We start from the raw sequence: 27120 nt of genomic DNA, 5'->3' as shown, positions 1-27120 counted from the left end.
GCGTCCTCAGCTGGAGCTTTGCCGCTCAGCCCATCTCGCTCACCGGTGCTCCTCGGTGGCCTGGCCCCTTCCCCAGCGACAGCTCTACTCGGAGCAGTTCTCTGGGGGTCTGGCTCTTTCCATCTTGGCATTTGGGTTGAGGGATCTTTCCACTTTCTGGCTCCCGTGTTTGAGTTGAATTCATATACTGCCCCAGTAACTAGGGGAAAAAACATATAACCACCATATAAATGAGGGAATTCAAATGCTCTCCTCCCCCATCTCTACCTGGCTCCTTTCTTACCCCAGGGAAAGAGGAAAGGCGCTAGGAGGGGTGAATCATGGAGAGAGGAAGCAGGCTCATGAATGGCACAATCTTCACCAGCCTGCCCTTCCTATGAGCTTTAGGACTCTGACCACAGAGGTAGCAAATATCATGCCTCCCTGGATAGAAAGACTTCGGACAGGCTCTCGGTTGCAAGATTAGAAAGCCACATAAATCTTGAATTCCATGTCCGCTTTGGATACATTTGGTTCAGTTTCTAATGGGGTTACCCATTATGTTCTGATTTTTTTTTTAAAGATTTTATTTATTTTTTTGAGAGAGACAGAGCAAGAGAGCCTGAGCTGGGGGGGAGGGGCAGAGGGAGAAGCAAGCTTCCCGCTGAGCAGGGAGCCCGACGTGGGGCTCGATCCCAGGACCCTGGGATCATGACCTGAACAGAAGGCAGACGCTTCATGGCCTGAGCCCCCCAGGCGCCCCTGATGGGTTTGTTTTAAAAGCCCCCTGAATTCCAGACACAAGAAGGAAGCCATGGAGTAGGGAGGAAAGGACTCTGATTTTTACGTATGTTAGGTTAGCGGAGATTCATGGACACAGACACGAAGCCTCTGTGGAGATGGTGCGAGAGAGCCGTGTGACTGAGCCAGAGCAGCGGGCACTAATCGGTGCGCTCGTTCACATCAGTGCAGTTGGCTCCTCTCTTCCTTTTTTCCGTCTCTCAGCACATGAATGTCGATGACAGCCTTGGTCCTTCCGGGCTTTTGCCCCAGAAGATGGAGTCTCAGGCGATCCCCTGCTCTTGCTATGAGTGGCCTCTCGGCAGAAGATCCCACCAGCACTTATGCTAATGTGGGCACATTATGGTGACAAGTACCTAATAATAGAGGGAAATTTAATTCCGGCAGCGGCAGCAGCCTCTCCTGGAGAGGAGCCACCCTTCCGAGAAGGACCGAGCCACTTGCATGTGAGGATGGCAGGGAGCCAGCACACTTGCCTCCCGAGTTTGGTTTCCTTCCCTTTATTCACATCTATAATTGAGCCTTTGTAAGTGGAGGGATGTGTGTAAAGGAGCTAAATTTGGAGCTGATTTCATGGGGGTGAGGGGAGCTCTGGAGGCCAGCTTTACCTTATGTTCATCTTGCCGACCAAGAAGAAATTCTTGGCCCCGATCTAGGGGAAAAGGGAGCCAAGCCTGCCATTTCTCCATCTCTCTCACTACCAATAGGGTGGTGTTAGAAGCATTCAGAAAGGACTGGGGGAGGAGGTTGAGCTCCAAAGGGCAGGCAGAATGCACCAGTCTCCTGAGTTGGTTTGCGATTTAGGAAGGGAGGCTAGCAAGGGCGGGAGGCTTTAGGTGGAAATCCGGCTGGCATCTGCCAGCTCAGAGGTGATCTCCCCCGGGATGGCAGCGGAAGGGTCAGGCAACACCCTCAAACGGAGGGACAAACTGAGTTAAGGGCAGGACCTTGGATACGGTCCTCCGTGACTCTACCCACCTGGAATATGAAAAACACCTTTTGGATGGATGGCACTGCCACTTAATTACCTGGGTCGATGGCTTCTCCATCAAAGACAGAGTTCATCTGAATTGTTTCCTAAGGAGGAAAAGAGAAAGCTTCAAGCACAGCCCTGCACGCCTCCCGCCCTGCCAGGCCACTCATCCTCATAGCCTGCTGCGTTCCTGACCCAGGGCCTTCTTGACCCTTGTCTACTCACTAGGCACCGTGCTAGATGCTGGGGACACAGTGGTGAACACGACAGGTGTGGGGGCTGCCTGCACAAAGCTTGTAGTCAGTGGGAGCCCCTGCCAACAGGTGCATGACATAGAGTGATAAGGTGGACGTGGGACTCTGGCATGCTCGGGGCCCAGGAGGGCCAGGAGGACATCTAATCCAGCTTGGGAGGCAGGAAAGCATCCCAAGTAAAGGCTGTCTAAGCTGCACAGAAAGAAGAGCAGAAATGCCACATAACCCTGGCTGAGACCTCCTTTGCCTAAGTGGGATCTGTCAGGCAGGTGGGCGTGGCAGGCAGAGAGAAGCACTCACGTGCTCCCACCCGTGGCCTCTGGCTGTGTCCCCTTGCCTAGGCCAACACAGTGTTGCATCTGGGCCTGGCCTGCCTTCCCTACGCCCGGTGCTCCAGCTCCCCTCCTTCCCCTGTTCTCTGTGCCACCCTCTGGGGACCTGACCTCCGTCCCCAGGGAAACACCCCCTTCTCTCACAAGGTGCCCTCTGGAGGTGCCCTTCTTTAGCATGCTAATGAGGATGATGTTTGGAGTCTAGGGGGTTCTAATCACACCAGCCATCATCTACGCACTGACCCACGGCTCCCCAACTCCCATGACAGAGGAAATGGAGACCATATGGGTTTTATCCATTTGAACAGTTCAGCAGCTACACTTTTTATGGTCATGGGGATTTACTTATTTAATTAATTTAATGCATATTTCTAAGGTGCTCTCTGAGTGGCATCACCAAGGGGACTTGCCTTAGACACTAAGACTAAGGAGATAAGAGATCCCCCTTTCCTCCCGAGTGTAGACAGGCCTGTCTGGATAAGCACTTAGGTGACGGACCTGAAACAGAAATTCTAGAGCACTGGATAGTGTTTGTCATTGTGCATATCATTCCCCCCATTTATGGGTCTTGGATCATAACAGAATCTTATTATCAGGGGGTGAGGGAGACTGGAGGGGTCACCTTCAAGTTCTGTCACTTCCCAGTGGGCAGATCAGGTTCAGTAAAGAAAAACAAGGAAGTAAGGGTGGGGGGCGGTGGGGAGACTCTCCAGCTATCTTGTAACACTTGGCATTTGCGTGACTCTTAACAGTTCTCAAGGTAGTTCCTCAACCTGCAACCCCAGGGCACGTGTTCTCACTCCCATTTTACAGATGAGCAATCTAAAGCTTAAAGAGGCTGAGGGAGTCTGCAAAGTCAACGGCCAAGTGGGCCAGAGCCCACCCCTGGACCAAGCTGTGCCCCGTCTCCCTTGCATTTCCGCAAGGTTGTGGAACGGTGAAGAAAAAATAAATATCGCTGAAGGCTGAGGCTCCATTTCTGGTCTTTAAGGCAACTCACTCTCCTGGAGAGCTGGTGTAGATAATAAACACCACTATTCAATATTTATGAAATCCACTTCTTCTGCAAATATATCAGCAGACATGTTCAGTGGAGGGAACAAATTCTATCAGGAGCTCGTCACACAGCAATCTGTTCCAGTGGCCAAATACAAGCGTCTCCCTGAATGATAAACACTCCCACGAGGCTGTGGCAGGGTCTGCCTGAGAGGGGCGGGGGAGTGGCCCACCACACGTCACCCAAGCCAGGTGCCCTGCGGCCACCACACTTACCACCAAAACCTCTGGCTTTGTAGTCTTCATCTCTGCAGGGAATAGAACAGATAGAAGTGAAGCTCCTTGGACACTAAATTGACCTTGAAATTCTACCTCCACAATGGGATTTCTCTTAAACAGGCTTTGAACTTAGTATTGCAGACACGACGAGGAATTCTATGCAGAAATGTTTATTGACAGTTTTCTACCTTCCAGAAAAATACACACCCCCACACATGCATACACATAATAATAATACACAGAATTGGTTTTTGAATGTTACTCTTTTCCCAATTTATTGCTATTACTGGACCTGGGTAATTAGCTTTTTACTGAAAGATAAGAAAGAAAGATCCAGTTGATACATTTGTTCGTAATGTGAGGATTCTTTGAATCCATTCCCTATGCCCTTTTAAAAAGTAACTAGGGTGGGTGACAGTCTGTGAAGACCTCATTAAAATCATTTCATTTGATATGATCAATAACCATTACAATCAAATTTCTAACCCTGCTTAGTGCCTTGTGCATATCAGCTACGCACGCCTATGGATTGAGTGATTAAAGCAATCTTTTTTGGGGCGCCTGGGTGGCTCAGTCCGTTAAGCAACTGCCTTCAGCTCAGGTCATGATCCTGGAGTCCCAGGATCGGGTCCCACATCAGGCTCCCTGCTCAGTGGGGAGTCTGCTTCGCCTCTGACCCTACCCCCTCTCTACCCTCTCTCTCTCTCTCACTCTCTGTCTCTCAAAGAAGTAAATACAATCTTTAAAAAAAAAAAAAAGATGGCTTTTTTTAAACACGCTTTCCAATCCTCTGTCCCATCTCTCCCCATAGCCTGGATTCCCCTCGAAACAGCAACTTTCCAGGCTTGGGTCTGTCATCCCCTTAGGCTTGGCGTCCTTATTCAGATGGGAATTTGCTCAACTTACCAGCGCCTCAACTCTCCCCGCCCATCTGACTGCACCCCGCCCCCCTTTCCGACTTGCCTGACCCAAATAACTTGTGAAAATGATCAAATCCGTTACGATCTGAGAATAAAGTGTCATTTGTTCTTGCAAAAGAGGCATGTGTCCAATACAGAGCATTCGCTGTCCTCGGGAGCGGTCCCACCCCTCCACGTGCAGCAGCAAGTAGATACTGTCTGTGTTTCACTCCTGGAGAATTCATCACTCCTGGCCCGCTTGGCGGGGAACAGACCTCTAGGTGCCTCAGTTCAGCTGGCTGGAGGCAAGTCTGGGTAGGGAACAGGCAGGACTCAGAGGATAGATCTGAGCGCCTAATGGCACCATGCACCTTGCCCTTTCCTTTCTCCGGCTACATCTGACCTCTCATTTCAGCCACAGAAAACGCGACTGAAAACACACCGAGGCAGAACTGCACCCCGATTCTCTGCTGAGTTGGAACCCTTTTATTTAGTACAAGAGAGCAAGCAAAACCCAACAACAGTGACAGCCACAAACAAAGGGAATAGGCATGGTACATACCTCCTTTCTTCACCCTGTGGGGAAAAACAAGAGATGGGCAAGAATTAACCTGAAAGTATTCTGCTCTGGTTCACATATAATAACTTGGAGCCTTGGGGCAACTGTGTTCCTTGGGATTCAGGGATTGATTAAAAGAGGGGCCAGGCTTGGGGACTAAAATGAAGGCTGGGCTCCCACCCCTGCTCCAAACACAGCAGTTCCAGCACTGTTGGTGTGGGACTTAAGAGGTTCTAGGAGTTTGGTAAGTTTGAAAACTATTGCCTTATAGAACTTGAGGGAAGGTATTTTCTCTGACAGCACAGGTGAGGGCATGACCAGCGGGTCTGGCAATTCTTCCCGCCTCCTTTTTCTCCCCAGTAGCCACCTTGAGCAGAAGACTTGGCTCACAGCAGGAAGCTTCAGGGGCTGGCAGCCAAACCCCGTTTTCCTATAACAGGAAGACCTGGTCTTGGATGCTAAGCCCCTTCCCAGGATAACCTTGGGTTCCATAATTCTGTGACTCTAATTTTCTTCTTTGCTGTTGGACAAACGTTGGCTGCCATATAGTACACCTAATTTCCAGGGAGGCCAGGCCTGAGCCTGTTATTACTAGCTAGTTTTTCTTTTTTAAGTCAACCATGTTGGAAACGATTAATATTTTGGATGTAAGTTAAGGCAACCAAGTTCAAGGTACATGGAACCATAAACTGCTTGAGAGTTGCAGTGTCTAGTGGATGACTACCTTTAAGAACTTCTGTCCAAACCCCATTACGGAGCACCACCATCCTTACAAGCTTAAGCGTCACTCTTTTGGAACCAATTTTTTCTTCCAAATCAATTTGTGAGTAGAGCCCAAACAAAAATGCCTCTTTTAATTTCAGCAGATGCTCACGGATTTCTTACCTTGAAGTCAAGGTTGCCAATAGCAACAAACTTCCCCAATAAATATGGCAAAATGCAATGCACATCTTTATGCTAATGCCTTATACTTTTGTAGAGTCTTTTCATCCACAGATTTTAAGTTATTTGACAGTACTAGTTTATCTTCAAAACACCTTTAAAAGGTATAGGAAGTCTCATCACTCCCTCGTGGTGCCAAAACTCAGGTTCCAACATCCCGAGATACTTGAGCATAGAGCTAAACTTGGAACCTAGAATCCTGAGCTCACGGGGACTCAGCCACAAAAAAAATAATGCAACAAGACTCAACAAACACTATATTAAGCATTTACTCCACATCAGGAACACTGCTAAGTGCTTCCTTTGCCTTTGTCATTTGACTGTTTACTTTTCAAATAAGGAATTGAGATTCACAAAGGTCACCATTTGTCTGAGGCCATATGGAAAATGGTGAGCCCAGAGCCAAAACAGGCCTTGTCTCTCTCCAAAGCCGCAGGATCAGAACCATCATGCTGTCATGGGGGAAGCTTCTGAGACTCGAGAAACTGGGTCTAGAGAAGCTTGGAACAATGAAGCGCTCTCTCCATTTCACTCCAGTGTCTCACTTCCACGGAGTACATGGTAAGAGCACGTGAGTGAGCAGGAGGGAACAGGAGGGAGGGGAAACAGGCCTCTGCTTCCAGCCCTGGGGAGTGAAAGATTGGGGTCACATGCAAAAGAACAATGATGATTTAGTCACACAAAAGCCCAGTGAGTCACTGGAGCCAAAAGCTTAATTCCCTTAGCAGTTTTCTGTGCTTTCTCTAATTCCCTCCCGTCCTTTAAATATTCTACAAATACCAGCACAGTATATCCTATCCCTACTCACAACCAGGCTTTTTTTCTTCTGAGGCTTTTATCCAGGGCAAGTTCACCGGAGGAGGAAGCCCCATTTCACTGAGGATGTTTCAAAGACAGGGCAGGTGCCAGGAAAACCAGGCCCAGTAGGTGAGGCAGAGGGTACCAGGACCCTAGGGGAGCCAGCCCCCCACTGACTTCTCCCTCCCTCACTCCAGGCTCCCTCTCTGCCCTGGAGAGAAACCCTAATTCCTTCCATTCCCTCTCCTGACATCACTGGTAACAGTGGCCTAAAGGAAGCGGTGGAAAGGGCCCAGCCCACCCACAACTTACGGAAGTTTCTTGGGCTCCCCAGTCTTGTGGGGACAGTGTCTGTGGATGGCTTTGGCCAACAGGACGAACAGGGGTCCCAGGAGGCCCAGGAGCAATATGGAGCCCAAAGTGATGACAGAAGGCACATACCACGCTGATGGAGAATAAACGTTTTTTCTCAGGACCTGGTAGATGACCCTGGGCTTGAATGACAGAGAGGGCAGCGGGTGAGCCATTTTTGACATCAGTGCTCTCTCGTGTCAAGGGTTGGTTCTGCTCTTTGGTCTTGCTCTGTACACGGGGGCATCCGTGTGCTCCCGGTTCTTGCTGCTTTAACCCATCAGCTTATTTATAGTCTTTCCAAGCACCCAGGAGATCAAAACCCGGAAAATGTAGGGAACCGAAAAGCAACTCCAGGCCTATTTTTACTCCTTCTTCCCCTTCCCAAACACTAAAAATCCCATTGGCTTTTTTCCCTGCCAAATCATGGCATAACCCTGGGACGAATATAGCCATTGCCTCGCACTGGGAAGGCATCGCCACGAAAGCTATTCTTTTAACACTTTGTAGGCTTTGCAGTGTCCCCTCGCAGCAAGCTGCACAGCCAGCTCACGCAGGGCTGACGCACAGCGGAACCTCAAGCTTGGCATTTGCTTCCTGGAGAAGAAGACTGTACCAAACAAGGTACGGAGATTTGGGGGCTGGAGATGTCACCGTCAGGTCATGTAAGCCCCAGTAAGGTGGCAGCTCCTTACTCAAGGGAGCCTACTGGCTCCTACCACGAGTGAAAGCCCTTAAGATCATCTTATGCCTCCGTTCATTGGGGTAATATTGACTCCAGCACACGGGAGATGAACACGGACCAGCTCATGGTAGGACTCGGACAAACGGAATTTGACCACCGGTCACAGGTAGCTAAGGTTCTGATGACTTCTCCTCTAGCACACTGCACGTGTGGGGCTGCCTACTAAGGGCACAACTTTCCCTAGGCGCAGGAGGAAAGGGGGCAAAAGAGTTAGAGTCCCTCCCAGGAGCAGGAGGAGATAATCCTATTGTCAGACTCCGAGACTCTCTCCCTTCCTTCATCACACTGGTTTTATGGGCACCGGCTTGTTTGCTTCCTACTATCTACTACAATCTGTAGTTAATGAATGAATTTGGATACCTGTTTGTCATCTGTCTCCCTCTCTAGATCAGCAGCTCTCAAACTTTAGAGCACATCAGAATCCCCTTGGAGGCTTATTAAAAACACAGATTACTGGGTCCCACTCCCAGAGCTTCTGATCCAGTAGTTCTGGGGATGTGGCTGAGGACTCCAGGTTCCAGTATCTTTCCCTAGAGGTCATGGTGATGATCACAACTTCAATATTCTGGGGTGGGTCTAAGAATTTGCATTTCTAACAGGTGTCCAGGTGGTGCTGTTGCTGATGGTCTGGGGATCACTGACTTACTGGAAGCTCCATGACAGCAGAGATCATTTTTGGCTTGTTCACCAAAGAGCTTGGCATATTATAGGTATTCAGTCGATATTTGTAGGTTGAACCAATGAATTTTTTTGGAGTGGGGGTGGGGAGTAGGGTACAGACTGGTGCATAGGGACTCTTCAAAAGAAGTGGAGAAGAGCATAAAAGCAGCTACCTGCCTTCATGGACATTGACTTGCAACGGCTCTTACGAGCAAGCACAGAAGGGGTTGTGAAGGAAGCTGCTGGCCACACGCCCATGAAAATTGGCTCCTGCGCCAGAAGCACCACGCGTGGTCAATACCTGATCTATCACAAGTCAGTGCAGAAATGCACATTCTTCTTTAGCAACATAGGGAAAGCTAATGGTTCTACAAATCCAAGGTCTCATTCAGATCTTTGTCTACCGCCCAGTGACTACTCCAGTCCAGCCCATAGTTGGCATTCCTGGCAACATCCTAACACCTCAACTCTTTTCAGCCCATCCTAGATTTCTCCTGGGTCAAGGGGGTCCATCGATGTACATCACGAGGGGTGTATCTGGGTAGTCCAGGTCCCAAAGCCCTTACCCTGGTGGTCGTGGTGACAACTGTGGTGGGGTGAGGAATGACGCTAATACTCAGCGTTACCGTCCCTGTTTCAACGTGAGCCTGAGCTTTCTTCCTGCCAGACAGCAAGTTGTCATCAGTTATGTAGACAAGTAGTTTGTAGTCCCAGATCTTGTCAAGCCCACTGGCATAGTCGAAGCCTGTCGCAAGGAGCAGACTTGTAACGTTGGACCCAGCGTTGGGAGAGAAGGTGAAATGACTGTTGATGTTGCCTAAATGCGGTGTGATATAAGGATTTGGGGAGAAGAAAGAAAAGAGAGTGAGAAAGGGGTTTAGAAGAAAGCTTCATTCCATCACTTCCTCAAACATCCACGCCTCAGGTGTCGACCGTGTTTCTGACACACCAGCACCAGGTCGGTGATAGGCTATGGGCCGAATTCACTCCATCGCCTTGGGTGGAACCTGGCTGGCCACCCTGGTGGCCACACCGGTGGTGCCTCCTGGCCTGGCCTGGGTCGCAGTCCCAGGTCCTCCCGCATCCACCCCATACCCACCTCCCCCACAGCTGGGTTGGGGCTCAAGGCTCACAGCTTCGAGTGCCCGGGGCAGAAAGGTTGCCACCCAAGCCGTCCTTGCTCAGTCCTCTGGTGGCTCCAGACTCATTACCAACGGCAAACCAGTAAATGGAGCAGGAGACGATGCAGTTTGTACTCCCTTAGCAGCGAAGAGCTCCATAAAGGCCTGAGGGTTCTCTGTATGGATTCTTTCCATCTTTGGCAACTGCCGTGTGGAGGCAGTCCCTGCCCCTGGGTTTTGCGACACCGCCTACTCGAGGCTCCCTACCGTTAGAGTTCCCGCTCCGCCAGGGCTCAGCGGGCAGCCAAGATGGATTTTTACTCTTTCACATGGAATTGCTCTGCTTGTTTGGGTTTCAATCTCTGGCCCCAGCACTTCATTAGATGAGCTATTCTGGTCTCATTTCCATTGAGAGTGCTCTTTTTTCCCCCCAACAGTGGTATAGAGAGAGAAAGTGAATGGAGTAGAAGAGAATTCCTGAGGACACATTTCAAAATGCATTTAATCTATTTAATCTATTATTATCCAGAGAGAAGACTGGGATTCCCCGCCCCCACTATAAGCTGGCAGGAAAAGAGGTGGTTGAGGAGGGGGACCAAAAAAAATTTAAACTACACTAATATGGTTGATGCACCATGATGGGTGGGAATTGTGGAGGGCGGGGGGTGCCATCCGTGGGGTTCACTGTTCCTTGGGCCTTTGGCAACCACGGATGGGAGTCTGGGAAGACTTAAGTGAGATGGGGAAGCCAAAGAACTCGGAGGCACAGGGCCGTTACGTTCCTCAACCTTGCTTCCCTCATTCAAAATACCCCCTGACACACACACACACACACACACACACACACACTGTGCTCCAGTCAGTGTATGAGCACAGACCCCCTTCTCCCTAAACAGCTGCTAAGGCCTCTAACACCAAGAGCCCTTGGAAACCGTGTACCTGGGCCCATGGAGTAACGAAATGACCTGGGGCTGGAATCAAGGTCGGTACACGTCAGCTTGAAATTTTGAATGTTTGTGCCAACTTTCAGATCCATGGGGATGGCCAAGAAATAAGAGTTTGGGGTACAAATTGGCTTTTCATCATTTTCTTCAAGGATGTTCACGGTTACCTAGAACAGCAAGAAGGTGGTCATGGTTAACAGCTAAAGCTCACGGAGAACTTACTGTGTGCCAGGCACTGGGCTGGGTGCTTTTGGTGGTCCAGCTCATGGAACCTCCCCTGAGCTAGATGATATGATTATTCCCATTCTCCGGATGAGGAAACTGAGGCTTAGGGAGATTAAGTAGCGGACCTCAGGCCGTTCCATTTGGTGAGCGGCACAGTCCAGGCAATTTGAACTCAGGTCTGTCCTACTCCAAGTCCTGGGCTATTAGCCTCTGTTCTGTGTGTGTGTGTGTGTGTGCTTATGTGCATAATATATACATACACATTCACATACCACCCCCCACATGCATCTAGAAGCATGGGCTCATCCCCACATGATGCGGAGTTGTTTTTCCAGTAATGAAGACGAATTTACGGTGACCCCCCTATAGTTCCTTGCCCATCGCCCTTGCAGATTGGAAGTTCTGTCTTTAACTCTGGAATATAGAACAATGGTTCTCAGCTCTGGCTCCACTTTGTAGGCCCACTCCAGACCAGATGAACTGGACTCTCAGGAGGGTGGGGCCCAGGCACTTCTGTAAGAGTTCTCCAGCTGATTCTAATATGCAGCCAGGGTTGAGAACAACCAGGATAGAAGGAGTTGACCTGGCTAAGCTGGGATCTCATCTGTGACCTGGGCTATGGGCACTTTACGAAGCCGGTGGCCCTAAGCTGCCAGGAGCAGAAGCTAGCCTCTTCTGTTTCATCGTCGTCTTTTATGCTTGGTGAATTGAAGTACGGACTGGGACGCCTGCCAGCATGGAATCATAGAATGTCAGCCCTGGAAGGGACTTACGTGATCATCACCCTTTTTAAAGGCTTATGAATTTTGAGTCGTGTTCATTCTACCTTTGAAATTTGGGGATTTCAGCTATTTCTGAGCCCGGGAATAAATTGAAATGTTCACTCCAGTTAGCTCCCAGAGTGGAGTCCATTCATTTTTCTCAAAAACCCAGCCTAACAAACACGACAATTATCTTCAGCTTAGCACGTCTTTTGCTCAGCTAGCAATGTCGAGCCTCGCACATCATTAGAAACATGTCCTATTAATTCAAAGCCAGTCATCAGAGGAACTGGACTGTTCAGGCAATGGGTTATCAGGTGACTCTCCATTTAAGAGAGAGAGAAATTGGGACACAAAGATAAGCATTGCTCAGACCCCCTTGGAAAATTGGGATTAAAGTTGAGACATGAACTCCATCTCCGGATTGAACCAGTCATTCTCTGTATCACACGGGGCCGCCTGCCACTGGCCGACAGTTCATTTTGCCTTATGCTCCTTCACTTTATTAATGGGAAAGACCAAGAAATAGTTCCGTCTTCGCGGCCATCATATTATCTCCAGATAATCATAACCATGGACAGCACAACCCTATTAAACCCTCGTTACTCAAAGTGTGGCCTCAGACCAGCTGCATCAGCACCACTTGGAAGTGTGTTAGAAATGCAGATTCCGAGACCCACTCAGACCTGCCGACTCAGCATCTACATTTAACCAGATGCGCAACACCACAGTTGAGAAGCAGCATAACCCTGGGTCAAGCCACATCATGTGAAGGTCTACCCTATCTGATGTGATTCGGGAGGGGTAGAAACATGGCAAAACTACGCATAGCGACAAAACCACACCGCACTTGTGGAAGCATGCATCTCACCGCTAGCCCACTGCCAAAGTGAAGGGAGATCTAAAGGGTAACAGGGGGAAGCCGGCTGCGCAGAGTGGTCATCAGTCTTGGCACACCTCCCAGCCACCCACAAACTTGGGCCTACAGATGCCAATCTTTATTTCCTAGGCTCTGCTAGCTGTGTCCAAGTGTGCCGTCCTGGACACCACTAGTCATTCCCCTTACATCTGCGGGATGGGCCCTGTTAAGATTCCTTATTGCTACAGCCACATCTGGAAGGTGCCAGAAAGATCCTAAGTCAACCGGTCGGGCTGTTGTGAACACACCCACGGCCCCACTCACAGTGACTGAGCTGCTGTCCTCGCCATTGGTGGCCTGGATTCTGAGAATATAGATGGGGGTTGTTTCGTAGTCTGCTCTCGTCACCAGCTGGAGTTCTCCCGTCTGGGGATTGATCCAAAATATGTTTGGGTACTGGAGGCTGGCTCCTCCCGTGGAGATGGAGTACACGATGCTGCTCTGGGGGGAGTCTTTATCGGTGGCGTGCACTACTCCCACCCGGGTTCGAGCTGAAAGAATAAAGTACCTGAGATGAGTCCTGCTTTGGGGGCGGGGCGGAAGGGGAGACTCCAGGAGCACACATTCCCATCACCATGGGCAGAAGGACTTTTGGAGGTTCTTTGCTGCTCATACACTGTATGTTTTATGTCTTCAAGTCTATTAAAATCAAATTGTGCTAATGAGCATGCACCAGGTAACTGGCCCTATGATCCAAGCCATAGAGTAAGGCATTAAAGACAATTCATGCCTTTATATAGACTCCAAGCACGCCAATTATGTGCTCATACTACGTGATCATAAGCAACACTGCAAAGAACATCCTCACACATACTTGGTTCGCAGCAGTGTTGTCTGAATGCCTTTTGTCTCTTTCAAATTTTCTGTTATGAGCGTGAATTACTCTTACAAACAAGATGAAAAATAAACAGTTTTTGAAAGGGTTTAGCAACCGATGATCAGAGTATAGAATTTTATTTTTTTAAAGATTTTATTTATTTATTTGAGATAGAGAGAATGAGAGATAGAGAGTACGAGAGGGAAGAGGGTCAGAGGGAGAAGCAGACTCCCCGCTGAACAGGGAGCCCGATGTGGAACTTGATCCCAGGACTCCAGGATCATGACCTGAGCCGAAGGCAGTCGCTTAACCAACTGAGCCACCCAGGCGCCCTAGAATTTTTTTTTTTTAAGATTTTATTTATTTATTTGAGAGATAGAGCTAGAGAGCACAAGGGAGGGGGAGAAAGAGAAGCAGGCTCCCCTCAGAGCAGGTAGCCCAATGTGGGGCTCGATCCCAGGACCCTGGGATCATGACCTGAGCTGAAGGCAGACACTTAACCAACCGAGCCACCCAGGCGTCCCTAGAGTATAGCATTTTAAAGACTGCTCCATTTTGCTTATTTTACAAAGCTTGTTGGTGGGGCTGCTGGCGTTCTGGCTGGCTTGTTCTGTGGCTCTTTCTCATACATTGCACTCCTCAAGGGCAGAAACCTCTTATTTAACTGGATAGCTCCAGCGCCAAGTGCTTGACCCACAGTACGTGATCGATAATCATAATAAGATCTGTGAGGAATAAGAAGCTTGCTTATTCTTAAAATGCCTGCTGCATTTGTGCATCCGTATACCTGGATGAGGTATAAGGAATTAAAAGCATTCTCTTCAGAGCCTTTTTGCCCTTTGTTTAAAACTTAACACCAGGAAATGGAGACCATCCTCAAGACAGAAACTAATATGGAGAGGAGATCATTTTAGAGGGAGTGTTTGGGTTGGTTGGTTGGTTGGTTGGTTGGTTAAATAGAGAAGAAGAGGAAGTATCAAAGTTAAGGATCAAAAGTGGGACTGAATGGGATTATACTAGAGTTAAGGGTCCCACCTTGAAATCAGGGGAGTTGGGGAGAAGCTGAAGCTGAAAGAGGGGAAGAACCCGCAGAAATGGAGATGTGAATAGAGGGCACAAAAGAGTCCTCCAGGGAATCCCGTTATGGGCGAGAAAATGTCTTTATTTTGTTTTTAAATGAAGGAAATCTACAAATGGGGAAGCTCTTCTCTATTTTTAAATTTCCATTGTCTGCACGAGTGGGATAAAAATCACAGTGGAGACCGAGGGAAAACTAAGGCCACAAAAAGGAAAGATGAGCGGAATCAGGCACGCAGACAAGGAAGCAATCAGGGGTTCGGAGAAACGCAGCTTAAACAATAGTTTTCCAAAATCTAGGTTTCACCTGAAGAGCTCCTCAGCAGTGAGGACAATTTAAAAAGAAATAAGAGATGCAATAAACACGAATGAGCTGTGAGTTGCCATGCACAACACCACTCAGGGCCCCTGAGCTGAAGGCGGTTTCTGCTCCGTGGAATGAAGGAGTCCATCAGGAGCCCTGGGATCTGTGTCCTGTCGGCTCCTTACCTGGCCTTAATTCTGACACCTCAAATACATAGGATGGCCTGTCAAAGGCAAGAGGAAACTCATTTTCGGGCTTTGTGAAGATATAAATGTAGATGTTGTCTGAAAGCAGAGATAGAAAAAAAAAATTAAATTGCAACACCTCCCTCTCACACATGTGTTTATTCACCATTTTTAAAGCACCTGCCGTGTCCCAAGCTCTGTGCAAAATGGAGGAAATACAAGGTGAAGAAGACCTAGTGGGTCCTGCCTTCGCGATGCTTACTTAGAGTAGTTACTTGCCTTTGGCTTAACATGTGTACACATCACTGTGGATCCTGGAGGAAGTGCAAGAAGCTGGCTCATAGGGATATTTAGAGTTCAAACAAACGGGCCAGGGTGGCGCAGGGGTGCAGGGGGGTGGGGTGGTTCTGGGCATGTGCGAGGATACCGAGTTAGAGAACTGCATGACTGTCTCAGGGAAACTGCAGTTTGGGAAAAGGGAAGCTTAGAGATGGGCAACCAGAGCTGACGCCAGAGAGTTAGGCAGGGGCCAGAGATGAAAGTCCTTGTGTGCTAAGCCAGAGTTTGAACTTGAACTGACAGCTATGGGGAGACACATGGAGGGCTTTCAGCAAAGAAGTAATATAATGCTATTTGCATTTCCTGAAAATCACTGTCAGAATGTGGATGGTGCACTGGAAAGGGGCAAGACAAAAGCCAGACAGAAGGATCCTTAAAAGACTTAGTGTTGTAATTGAGCCAGGAAAGGGGAGGTTCTGCGTTGAGCACTACTAGAGGAGGGGGGCGGGGCGGGGTGGGCAGCAGATCCTTGAGATTTTAGGTGACACAAAAGAAAGAACTCAGAGACAGATCAAAAGTGTCTGGCAAAGGACAGGAGGAGGCTGGGCTGATTCCCAAGTGTTCGGGTTTTTGAAGTCTCCTTTTGAACACAAATGCCTAGCCCAATACCAAGTGCTGCCTAGCACAGTTTAGCTGTTGCTACTCAAAGAAGATGCTTCATGAAATAAATCAAAATGATACTTGCTTTTATAGTAAGGAAGGGCAACATCCTGCACCTGGATTATCACGGTGTACTTATTGCCGGCTGCTAGATTACTTGAATTTTCATAATCCAAGTCACCAATCAACTAGATTAAAACAGAGATATCATATTACACAGAATAAACAATCCTTTTAATTAAACTGACAGAGACATTTTCATGTACTGTCAGTGGATATATAAATTGCAAAACCTCTGCAAAGCATTTTGCTGTAAGAGGAGCTTTAACAGGCTACATCCATACCTTTGCTCACTGCTAGAGAATTTATTCAAAAGACTTTAGCAGGAGAATCTATGTTAAAGACGTTCATCAAGCACTAATGCCCAACAGCATAAGCTCAAGACTTCAGGTTACTTGAAGAGAAGCACAATATAGAATCCTATAGGCAGGGATATTTCCATCATTTAAAAGATTTATGCATATATGTATGGCATATTCATAAAAATGTATGCATAGGGAAGAAGACAAGAGGATAACACATCACAATGTTAATAGTGGTTCTCACTATTGAGAATGCTGTTCTGTGTTTTCTACATTCTACAGTGAAGTTGTATTAATTTCCTAAACAGAAAAAATAGAAATTATTTTTTAGCTGACATGTGTGCATAAAATTGGTAAGACTTTCTTGGGGGTGGAAGAAAGGCTTGGGATGGGAGGTGGGGAGAGAATGCCTAGTGGGCTGCTGGTTCTCCCTGAGGCTCTCTATCCCTGATGCAAAGACCTCCCCCCACTCCCCAATCCCATACCCCCCACTCCCAGGCCCCCCACTCCTAGGCCCCCCACTCTGAGACTCCTCGCTCCCAGACCCCCCACTCCTGACCCCTCTGCCCTTTCACTTCCCTCTCCTCCTTCCCCATCACCCTCCATCGGGAACCCTGTAGGTAAAGGTCTCCACAGCTCATTGGGACCTGCCTTTCATGTCTTCCAATTCTGCTTGTTTGCCCCTGTGGAGCTGCTGTGGAGGGGCCCGGCTACACACCGGCAACCCCTCATTCTCCGCTGGGTCTCTAGTGGTTCCACAGCCGGGGAGCTGGACTACCTTTCTCTTACTTAACACTTCTCTGGGCCAGAGATGAGCCCCCAGGTAAACCAAAGGGCTTGAGCCCGGAGGGCACTAACGTGACCTTGAGGGGTACACGAAACAGGCACGCCAACTGCAAGCTTTGCAGCAAAGAATCCAGTCCTTAGCACCCAGGCACAACTATGCATAACAAATGATTCCCGGAACTTGGGTAAAATAAAGGGTGCATGGGGAAAACAGAGTCACTGTTACGTTTGTCAGTTACAGTCGCTTTGAGAGGGAGTTACCTTGGAAATTTCCCTCTACGGGGCAGCAAAAGCTCTATGCATGTTACACCAGCTTCCCCGATGCCCTTTCAGTGATGCAATGACCATTAACTGACCACGATTTTCCCAGAGCCAGCTGGATCCTGTGAAAATCTGCCGCTGCTCCCCACTCCAGATGGCGTGGTGAAGTTGAATTGGTTGTTTGGTGCTTTGCTGTCATCATCAAAGCAGAACTTGTTCAGGTCCAGAAGCAACGTCCCCTTGGCCGCTCTTTCAGGCACCATAATGCTGCGGAAAAGACACGATTCAATATTTTCCCCGACAAACGGTGATTGAGTGCTCCTCCTGACATAGGCCCTAGGCTAGACACCTCTGCTTTAATTTCAGTTCAAAGCTAGTCCGCGGTGACTGCAGTCACGGCCTAATGGGTTCCCTGCTCTACCCTTGCCTCCTTTCAGACTCTTCTTAACACAGCAACCAGAGGGATCCTGTTAAAACGTTGTCAGGTCACGCCACTCTTCTGCTCCTAAATCCCAAATGGCTTCTATTTCACTCAAAGTCCTCACTTCGATCGAGGGGGCTCTTCATGATGCGTGCCCTGCCTCGCCTTACCGGTCTGTACTCATCTCCTGCCGCAGCGCTCCCCGTTGGCTCCCGCCACCACGCTTCCCGGTGCTCCTAGAACTCCGCGTCCTCCGCCCCATGCTCCTGGAAGTCTGACCTCAGGCCGTCCCCAGCTGTGCAGTGCTCTTCCCACAAATGCCCACCCGGCTTGCTCATTCACTTTCTTGAGTCTCCAATCAGTGTCGCCTTCTCGGGAGGCCACCCTGGCGCCCTTCTCTCAACGTTAGCCACTCCCGCCCCTTGTTCCCTCTCCAGCTGCCCCCCTTTATTTTAAATTCTTAGCACTTACCCTTTTCCCATCTGCTACACAGTTACTTATTTATCCTGTTTATCTCCGGTCTCCCCCCCTGCAATGGAAGCTCCACGAGGACAGAAATCTTTGCTCTGTTCTTGGCACACGCGCTAACATCGGTTGAATGAGGGAATGGTGACTTAGGAGGCTAACACAGCCGTGAAGAAGAATATAAGAGAAATCCGGAATCCTGCCCTGCCTGCCCGGGGCTTATGACCTGGTTAGGGAAAATCGCTGGGTGCCTGCCCTCCTCACCTCCCACGCTTTGAAACTCGGGATTTCCGCCACTTGTGTTCTAATGGACTTTGACGTCATAAAAGGGCCCCCTAACATGTTAGTGCCATTCACCCAAGAGAGCTTTATCAAGGGTTGAATTCAGGCGTCCCAATCTCGGCTGACTCCAGTAGCACAAATGAGGAAAGCTGCCCGCACACTCAGAGCCATCTGGTCCAGCCGAGCTCGGTGTGGGAGGCCCCGAGGAAGCGTGATTAACACCTTTAGGCTTCAGTTCATTCAGGGACTTTACTGTGTCTCCAGGTTTCAGGTTTTCCATCTATAATCTAGACATAAATCATGTCAGTTAGCTTTTGCTTCATAATAAACCAGCCCAAAATGTAGTGGCTTAAAAGGAGCCTATTATTTCTTGCAATACTCAGGACTATCCATGAGTTCTTTGGGCTCGTGTCTGGCTTGGCCCACCTCTGTTGTCTGGCCGTCTGGCGGGGACTGGCTGGTCTAGGATGGCCTTGGTCACATGTCTTGTGGCAGGAGGGCAGTAGGTGTCTGCTTCGTGTCGTCGATAACCCTCCATGAGACGGGTCCAGGCTCTTCGCATGAACATCTCAGGTTCCCAAAAGTAGCAAAAGAGGGCAAGTCCCAATGCACACATACCGTTCGAGCCTCGGCTGCGTCCCATTTGTGAATGTTCCAGTGGCTAAAGCAACCGACACAGTCAGGTCCAGATCCAAGGAGTAGAAAGAGGAACCCATCTCTTGATGGGAGGAATGGCAGAATCCCATTGTAAAGGGGTGTGGGTGCAGACAGAGAGGAATCTGTGGCTGGTGTGTGGTTTGGTTTGGTTTTTGCTGTCTACCTCAATCATTTCTCTCTTAGAAAAATACATCGTGGCTGCCATGAGAACATGTCTGGAAGACGCTCAACCAAGGACCATACCTGAACACAGACCCTATGCTGCTGTGTTCTGAAATCCATTGTTTCATATGCAGTGAGGCCATGTGCCTGCGACCGCGCGTGGCAGAGATACTAAGGGAGGCTCATTCCCGACCGATGACCGCGGACTCTGGCGCTAGGACTCCTCGATGCCCTAGCCAAACCTCCCAGAGCCTACACAGCAGGCTAAAACATTTCTGTGCATCCTCCTTCCCTCTTCCCTTTGCTGAGGTCTGACGACTCTCCCAGCCTTGTCCAGCTCACCCCATTTTCTCCCCCAGCAGTGTCCCCTAATAAAAGCCTCACACATTTAATCCTGTCTTGGTGTCCTGGCAGCTAACGTGGGCTCTGGGCTCAGCGAAGGCAGAGCAATGCCTGACAGCACGGAGGGTCTTGGGCTGCTGAGAATAACTGGGCTTGCTTCCTGGAAAGCGTTTTCTCTGACAGGTGCCCTTTGGCAGAGACAGCCTCCGTTTCAGCAGGACTGGGGTCCAAACATTTCCATTCCTGTCTTGACTATACAATGTCATGGTTTCATTTATAAGTACTTAGAATAGATATCACTTATTAAACACCAACGACATGCTCTATCAGAACAAGTACTTTAAAAGCACTACCTCTGATTCCCTCATCTTCAAGGGCTCTAGATTCTTGTCCCCATTTCACAGGTGAAGAAAGAGTGGTTCAGAGTGGTTTCGAGACCTGTCCCAGAAAGCTGGCGCAGGCAGGCAGGCTTCTCTATTGCCTATGTTAGGAAATTTGACTGTAAGTTCCAACAATGCATCTCCAGGCCCACAGACATTTTGGGGACCCAGACGTTGACTCTGACTCTGCGGAAGCCAGAGTGTTGCATCATCCAAAGAATCCCGCGTCCTGCAGCCAGACGTTGCATGCTCTCCGCCTCTCCGGGTTGCCTAGAGTGCTCTTTTCATTCTTCCCTCCCTGACACTTGGTATATTTCCCCCAAACGCATGACTTGGAAAACCACTCCCCCTCATTCATCAAGGCCTGCCTCAAAGGCCGGCTGCCCTTGCTCCCAACCATCTGACCACGTTCCCTCCCGTGCAAAGGTGACTGGCCCAGCCGCAGTCTGAGCCGACTGACCTTCTCCGCCTCTGGCTCACAAACAGCTTGCCAAGCGCTTTCAGCCAAGCGCGGGACAATTTACAACCAGAGTGGGGGCTGTCACGGTGCCTTTGATGCCTCCCTCAGGCCCCGGGCTCATTCATCACCAGCCTGGGAAAGCTGCAGGGGCCTCCGTGCTAAGGGCTGCTTCCATCTCCAGGCTGGCCTGAGAGCCTGCAGGACCCTGCGACCCACGGGGGCAGCAGGGGGCCGGGCACGCAGCCACCTGCCTCCAACCCACTGGGTGCTGGCGCCCTCTCCCTCTCTTCCACCTGCTCTCCCAAACTCCCCAGCAGGGACCATGCCAAAAGCCCTGAAGAAGGAATAAATATTCAGGGACGCATGTTGTCAGAGCTGGGGGCACCACCAGTCCTGTTCGGTTTGGTTTGGACCCACCTGTGTGCTTCGGCATGGTGGGAATGGGGAAGGTGGTAAGGATCGGTGGCAGGCGATACCGGGTCAGGTTTCCCAGCCCCTGGAGTTTGCAAATGAGGCTGGGTTTCTGGAATAAAGATTTCCACCTCCTGAGGCTGCAGAGGAAGGAGCCCTTTTGTTGCCCCTCCTCAGATCCTGGCTTTCACAGGATGCCTGCGTGTTGGAAAAGCCCAGAAATGGGACTTGAACACTGTTTAGAGTTACCTTCAGTAATCAGTACAATTAGTCTAGTTACTGCCTGGCATTGACCTTCAAGGCTAATTTGGAGAGATGAGCAAGAGCGGGACTCTGCATGCGCTTGCCTGGACAGTCTTGGATCATCAAACTGTGGTTTTCCCAGCCAACATGGAATGCGGTCCGCAAGCCTTCATGCCACACATCAGGGGAGCCGGGACCACAGGCGAAGTGCACCGGGCAGGGAGGAAATGGACAAGGAAGCTTGGAGACAGCACAGTCCTCGCCAGTCATTGATTCCCAGAGTTCTTACTCCTCAACCCACACCCTCCACCTCTCAGGGTAGGGGAACAAAGAAGAGCAGGAGGGCCTAGAAGGGCAGGGCATGAGGACAGGAAATCCCCCATGCACTAGAGCCACCCAAGAACGCTAGGTTTAGATTTTCAAAGAAAGTAGAAGTGGGACTCTGCATGGCATCTCGACTCCATCCCCAGGGCCCAGGCTCAGTTAACAGAGGTGGGTTCCATTTATGAGTGGAATAGTGTAGAAGTCACAGCCCGAACAACACGTGGCAACCAGCCCCACCCATCAAACAGACTCTGAGGTTAGGGGTGGGATAGAAACCTATCACATGGTCAAGGCTCTTACTGACTTGATCAGGGCCTCAGCAGGAAGCAGATGACAAATTAAGATGATTCTAGGAAGGGTTTAGTGGAGGGAGCAGTTCCTGAAGCTAGAGCAGAGATTGCCATGTGCAATCTGGGAACTCCGGGAGGTGGAGGGACTTCTCCAGCTGACAGGCAGGGAGCCAGTGGGTAAATACCCGGACTTGACTCTCCCCTTCATTCTAGAGCTTCCCATTGGCCAACCAGAAGCTGCAGGGCGAGGGAGCCAATTGATATCCATATAGGTCATATCCATACTCCCGGGGCACAGAGCAGGGTGGGGAAGTCTGGAAGCTGGATCTGAAGGGGCAAATAGGGCCCATCCAAACAGGTTTAACTGTTTTGCTATCTGACTCCAGGCCGCACTGATTTTTAGCTTCGTGCCAATTGAGAAAACAGGAAGACATTCATAAGCATAATAAAGGAATTTATAGTTCTATTGCTAACCCTCAACAACCTTTGTCCTTTGTCCTAGGGTCCTTTGCATGACCACACTATGGATTAGATCTGTGTCCAAAGTCACCTAGAGCTTAAAAAGTGACCTTGCAGAACCTGTCAAAGGTGACCTCAGAGGAAGACTCTCTCCATGGGGATATCTGAAAGGGGGACCAGCTCTGGTCTTGAGCCTTGTTCCAGATGCAAGCACGCTGTCAGCCAGCGTCACTGGGCAGGTGCCCTCCCACCCACAAGGAGCCACCTTCACGGTCCCGAGAAACTGGAGACTAGCAAGTAGGAAGCCACAGAGATGAAACCAACCCTGGGAACGACTCGTGTGGCATTTAGACAAAATAGCTAGGAGAGAGAGAGTGCTGTTCGCCACAAGGCGTATTAACACAGAATCACGAGGGACTTTAGGAAACACTGAAGAGGTTGTGACACGAAGAATAGGTCAAAATGTACAAAATAACTTGTTTCTGCATTTTTTCCCCTTTCGGTTGCCTTTGGTTTCCCGGCAATTAAGTTGTGTAAGGTGAATTAGATGTTTTGCTTTGTTTTAAGTAAATACGTGGTGTGATTTATTCCTATTACTGGCGGCGTGTTTCTCGGGGAGCTCCTGGCTACTAATCCTAAGTCTCAAGTCTCTATTATAACGCTAACTAACAGCACCGTCTTGCCACGGGTGGCAATAAAGAAAGAAAAGGCACAGTACACAGAGGGTCTCTGTGGTATGCTTCACGAACAAAGATGAACATGCTATAGGAGAGAGCAAAATAAAAAATATATATATGTATTTTTTGCCAGAGTACGAAAGTGCAGAAGGGAAACAAGGAAAAGGAAAGAAAATGAAGAGAGGAAGGAGAAAAGGACCAAGAAAGGAAAACCAGTCTCCGAAATTGGACACCTCAGGTGGGCTTCTGTTATTGAAGCATGTCCTGGATGCCCATGATTCTTCAGTTCCTGCCAGAGAAGCCAAAAAGTCGAGGCCCACTGAGCACTGAGGAGGGGGGCACCCTGCACGTGAATATACCTGAAGGTGGTCTTGGTGCACATGGCCGGGTTGTCATTAATGTCCTCTACGATGAAGGTTATCTGCACACGATTCTCTTGACCCCCTGAGGGTCTGTCCTTCACCAGAACTTCCAGAGAAATGGAGGGATTTTGTCTTAATTCACCTGCATCTCGGTCTAGCCTGTGGGCCACTTGGATCGTACCGGTCACTGAAAAGGCAAAGGTGAGAACGCGACTCTTTGGAGACTTGGAGGCAATTGGAAAGATCATTCTGGTGTGAGGACTGGCTTGCAGCGAGAATACCCTCTATATAAACACATTTTTAAAAAACTCAGGTAAGTTCCTATATTAGACATTGATTGGGATACCCAGCCTGACCTTTCCAGAACTTTTCACCTCAGACTTCAGGGCTGGGCCCCTGGCAGCAGGCCTTGCCCAGAGTTGACCAGACTGGTAGACAACTGACTCCAGTCAGCTTGACCCACTGCGTTCTCTTACTGGAGAATGTGTCACCGAGAGACACAAGTCAGGTTAACAGTGGAGCTACTGATCGGAGGCCAGAACCCTCGCTGCCAAGGTGGATGGGGCAGCCCTGGTTCCCACCCTGTGACCCACCCCCCGGTTCTTGTGGGATCCCCAGGATCCTGTTGCTAGGTATCCCTTATCTTTTTTTTTCTCTCACGCCTGGTTTGGCTTGCCTTCATTTCTGTTACTTGCGACCAGCGTCTTAATAAAGTTGTTCCAAAAAACCACTGCATTTCTTAAAACTGACATTTGCAATACTAGAGTGAACAGAATTCTAAACCATGGTTGTCCATCCTTACATCATTGGCTGAGTGAGGTCCTCGATGATAGGACGCTAGCAATGCTCAAGATAGAGCACAATTATTGCCTTAGCCTGCCTCTCCTGGGACCAGGCATCCTTTGCCATAAAGCCGATGGGGCAAATAACACATTGTTTTTCTGGGATTGTCCGATGCTGGCCTCCACAAAGTCATCATGTACAGTGAAGTCCTTCGGAAGGATGTGATAGGGGAGAACTTACGAGGTGGTATCGCCTAGGAGTGGTCTCTGGGGTCGCAGTCTTTGGTTTCAATCTGCTTCACACCCACAAGCTGTGAGGCCTTGGACAAGTCATTTACCCTGTCCAAGTCTCTCTCTAAGCCTTAGTTCCCTCATCTATAAAGTGTGGATTACGATAGTTCGCTGGGTTGTTGTGCTGGGTATTTAAAATGGAATACATGCGGATCGCTTAGTATAGCACCTGGTATGTGCTAAGACCCCAATAAAAGATGGGTGTTCTAGGAGGGGAAAACTCTCCTTCTTGCACCGACATACTTAGATGAGAAGGTAACTCCCAGCAGCCCAGCAGATTGCTCTAGATCAAGGTAGTCCAGTATGGTAACCACTAGCCACATGTGGCTATTCAGCACTTGGAATGTGGCTGATCCAAATTGAGATGTGTGGTAAATAAAAAATACACAGCAAACTTCCAAGACTTGGTACAATAAATGATAACATCAAATACGTCATTAATAACTTTAAGATATTGGTTACATGTTCATGACAATATTTTGGACATGTTGGGATAACTAAGATGCCTTACTGAAGTTAATTTCACCTGTTTCTTGTTACTTTTTAAAAATGTGGCAGGGCACCTGGGTGGCTCAGTCGTTAAGTGTCTGCCTTCGGCTCAGGTCATGGTCCCGGGGTCCTGGCATCGAGCCCCGCATCGGGCTCCCTGCTCAGCAGGAAGCCTGCTTCTCCCTCTCCCACTCCCTCTGCTTGTGTTCCCTCTCTCACTGTGTCTCTCTGTCAAATAAATAAATAAAATCTTTAAAAAAAAAAATGTGGCTACTAGACTTAAAATTACATACGTGGCTCCCGCCCTGTTTATTTTTGGACAGTGCTGGTCTGGATCCTCTTTTCAGAAGACTTCCAGGTACCCTCAGGATAGTGAACTCATCCGTTGTTAGAGAGCCACCTGCTTCAAAGGTGAAGGAGTGATATAGCTCGTCCCCTTGGGACCCTGTCCAGTTTCCCCGAGCCCTAAGTCAGCTGCTTTTAATGCATCTATTACCCTGGTAAGTTATGATACTCCAGACAGAAAGGCATGCCCCAGAACAGAAGACAGATAAAAATATTTGTGAAAGAATCCAAATGGCTGAATTAAAAGATGCACGGAAGTGTGTGTGTGTGTGTGTGTGTGTGTGTGTCTGTGCGTGACTTACACTGGTTGATCATGAAATAGCGGTTAGGGGTCGTGATGCCGTAGAGGAGGAAGCCGGTAAAACCTTTGTCATCGGGGTCCTCCGCTGTGATGTTGGCCACAATGGTGCCTGAAGCCAGCTCCTCGGGAATCGTGTACACTCGCGCTGGGCTGGAGCAGAAAAACAGCAGACACAGCTCATTTTCAGGGGCATGGGAGGGTGGAGTCGGCGAGGTGGGTATTTTGGTTAGTGCTAAATATAGCACTGAGCTTCTGAAGTTGCATCCACATGCTCCAAGAAAGCAGTGAGCAGCTGAAAGGAGCGGGGGGGGGGGGGAGCGGCTTTTGGGTTTCCAAAGATCACGTCCTTGATGATGCCACCATGTACAGTCGCCTCGGCTCTGACTCCGCACACGCCTGACACCAATTCGGATCGGCCCTGGCGTTCACATCTCTGATCATCAGGATACTCGGCCTATCCAGCCATCTCTCCCTCTCCAGTTCTTGTGCAAAAGCTCCCTGAGTGATTTTAAAAATCCATCTGGACAGGGGCGCCTGGGTGGCTCAGTCAGTTGGGCAACGGCCTTCGGCTCAGGTCATGGTACTGCGGTCCTGGGATCGAGCCCCACATCGGGCTCCTTGCTCATCGGGAAGCCTGCTTCTCCCTCTCCCTCTGCTCTTGCTTGTGCTCTCTCTCTCTCTCTCTCGCTCACTCTATCTCTCAAATAAATAAATAAAATCTTTAAAAAAAAATCCATCTGGACACAGTTTCCTGGCTCCCATCGCCTGGCTGCCACTAGACGCTATGGTAATAAACTATAAATACTTTTTATTTCTTCATTGTCTTTTTTGTTTTGTTCTGTTTTGCCTGCGGAAGCAGAATTTACGCAGAGAACTTGTACACCTTCCTGAGTTGCATTTATCACAAGGTCAGCTCTCTGAACAGAGAAGTCAAGGTCACTGCCCTCCAAGGATGCCCTCTTACAAGAGAACCCCAAATCGCCAACTTACCCATCCTCCTCAGGCCTCCACTGCTTTGGGAACAGGCTGATAACAAGGCAGAGAGATTCGAAGTTTTAACCACACAACTTGGGTAAAATGAGTAATTTTGCATGCACCAAGGGAGGCTTATTGTTTAGAATAACCCTGCAGGAAATCCTTCTGCTGAGGGAAAATCATTTCAGTGGGGCAAATCATCACCCTCTGATTTACCAGTTTCCTAAGCTTGGATTTTCCCTTCCTTAAGAGGGGAATATTATGGGGCACCTGGGTGGCTCAGTTGTTAAGCGTCTGCCTTCGGCTCAGGTCATGATCCCAGGGTCCTGGGATCGAGTCCCATATCTGGCTCCCTGCTCAGCGGGAAGCCTGCTTCTCCCTCTCCCACTCCCCCTGCTTGTGTTCCTGCTCTCGCTATCTCTCTCTGTCAAATAAATAAATAAAATCTAAAAAAAAAAAAGAGGGGAACATTATATCTCAGGTCTAAATGATCACATTCGTTTTGTGAGCTCAGAATTTTTCTGCAGTTCTGTCTCATCCTCCTGACAGGGTAGATGGGACCAGAGGGAAGAGAAAGGAGAGGGAGAGGGGACATCCAGCTAACATCAGACGGAGACAGGCAGAGACAGGCTACAAGCAGGCCCTCGCTCATCGGGGCTCCTGCCTGGGGCGTGGGTCTGCCCCCCATTCCTGAGGTGACTTCCTGTCAGTGCGCTCTACTGGGGGGACAGTA

General features: G+C 49.3%; 1 protein-coding gene across 1 annotated transcript in view; it reads right to left on the bottom strand.

Annotated features, from left to right (window-relative positions):
• The window catches only part of CDHR3 (cadherin related family member 3), a 55064-nt gene that overhangs the window by 3411 nt on the left and 24533 nt on the right, over window positions 1-27120 (bottom strand). The window contains 13 exon segments of the mRNA XM_045865045.3: window positions 2-199; window positions 1809-1857; window positions 3612-3643; window positions 5076-5089; window positions 7125-7306; window positions 9135-9385; window positions 10629-10800; window positions 12803-13029; window positions 14922-15020; window positions 15946-16048; window positions 17365-17536; window positions 23202-23391; window positions 25414-25562. Coding sequence (XP_045721001.1) covers window positions 2-199; window positions 1809-1857; window positions 3612-3643; window positions 5076-5089; window positions 7125-7306; window positions 9135-9385; window positions 10629-10800; window positions 12803-13029; window positions 14922-15020; window positions 15946-16048; window positions 17365-17536; window positions 23202-23391; window positions 25414-25562 — 1838 coding nt within the window.

Source organism: Mirounga angustirostris, unplaced genomic scaffold (assembly GCF_029215605.1).
Source record: "Mirounga angustirostris isolate CCGP_5_RB_7025 unplaced genomic scaffold, mMirAng1.0.hap1 SCAF_12, whole genome shotgun sequence".
NCBI classification, from domain to species: Eukaryota; Metazoa; Chordata; class Mammalia; order Carnivora; family Phocidae; genus Mirounga; species Mirounga angustirostris.
This window is presented reverse-complemented; position numbering and strand designations above follow the sequence as displayed.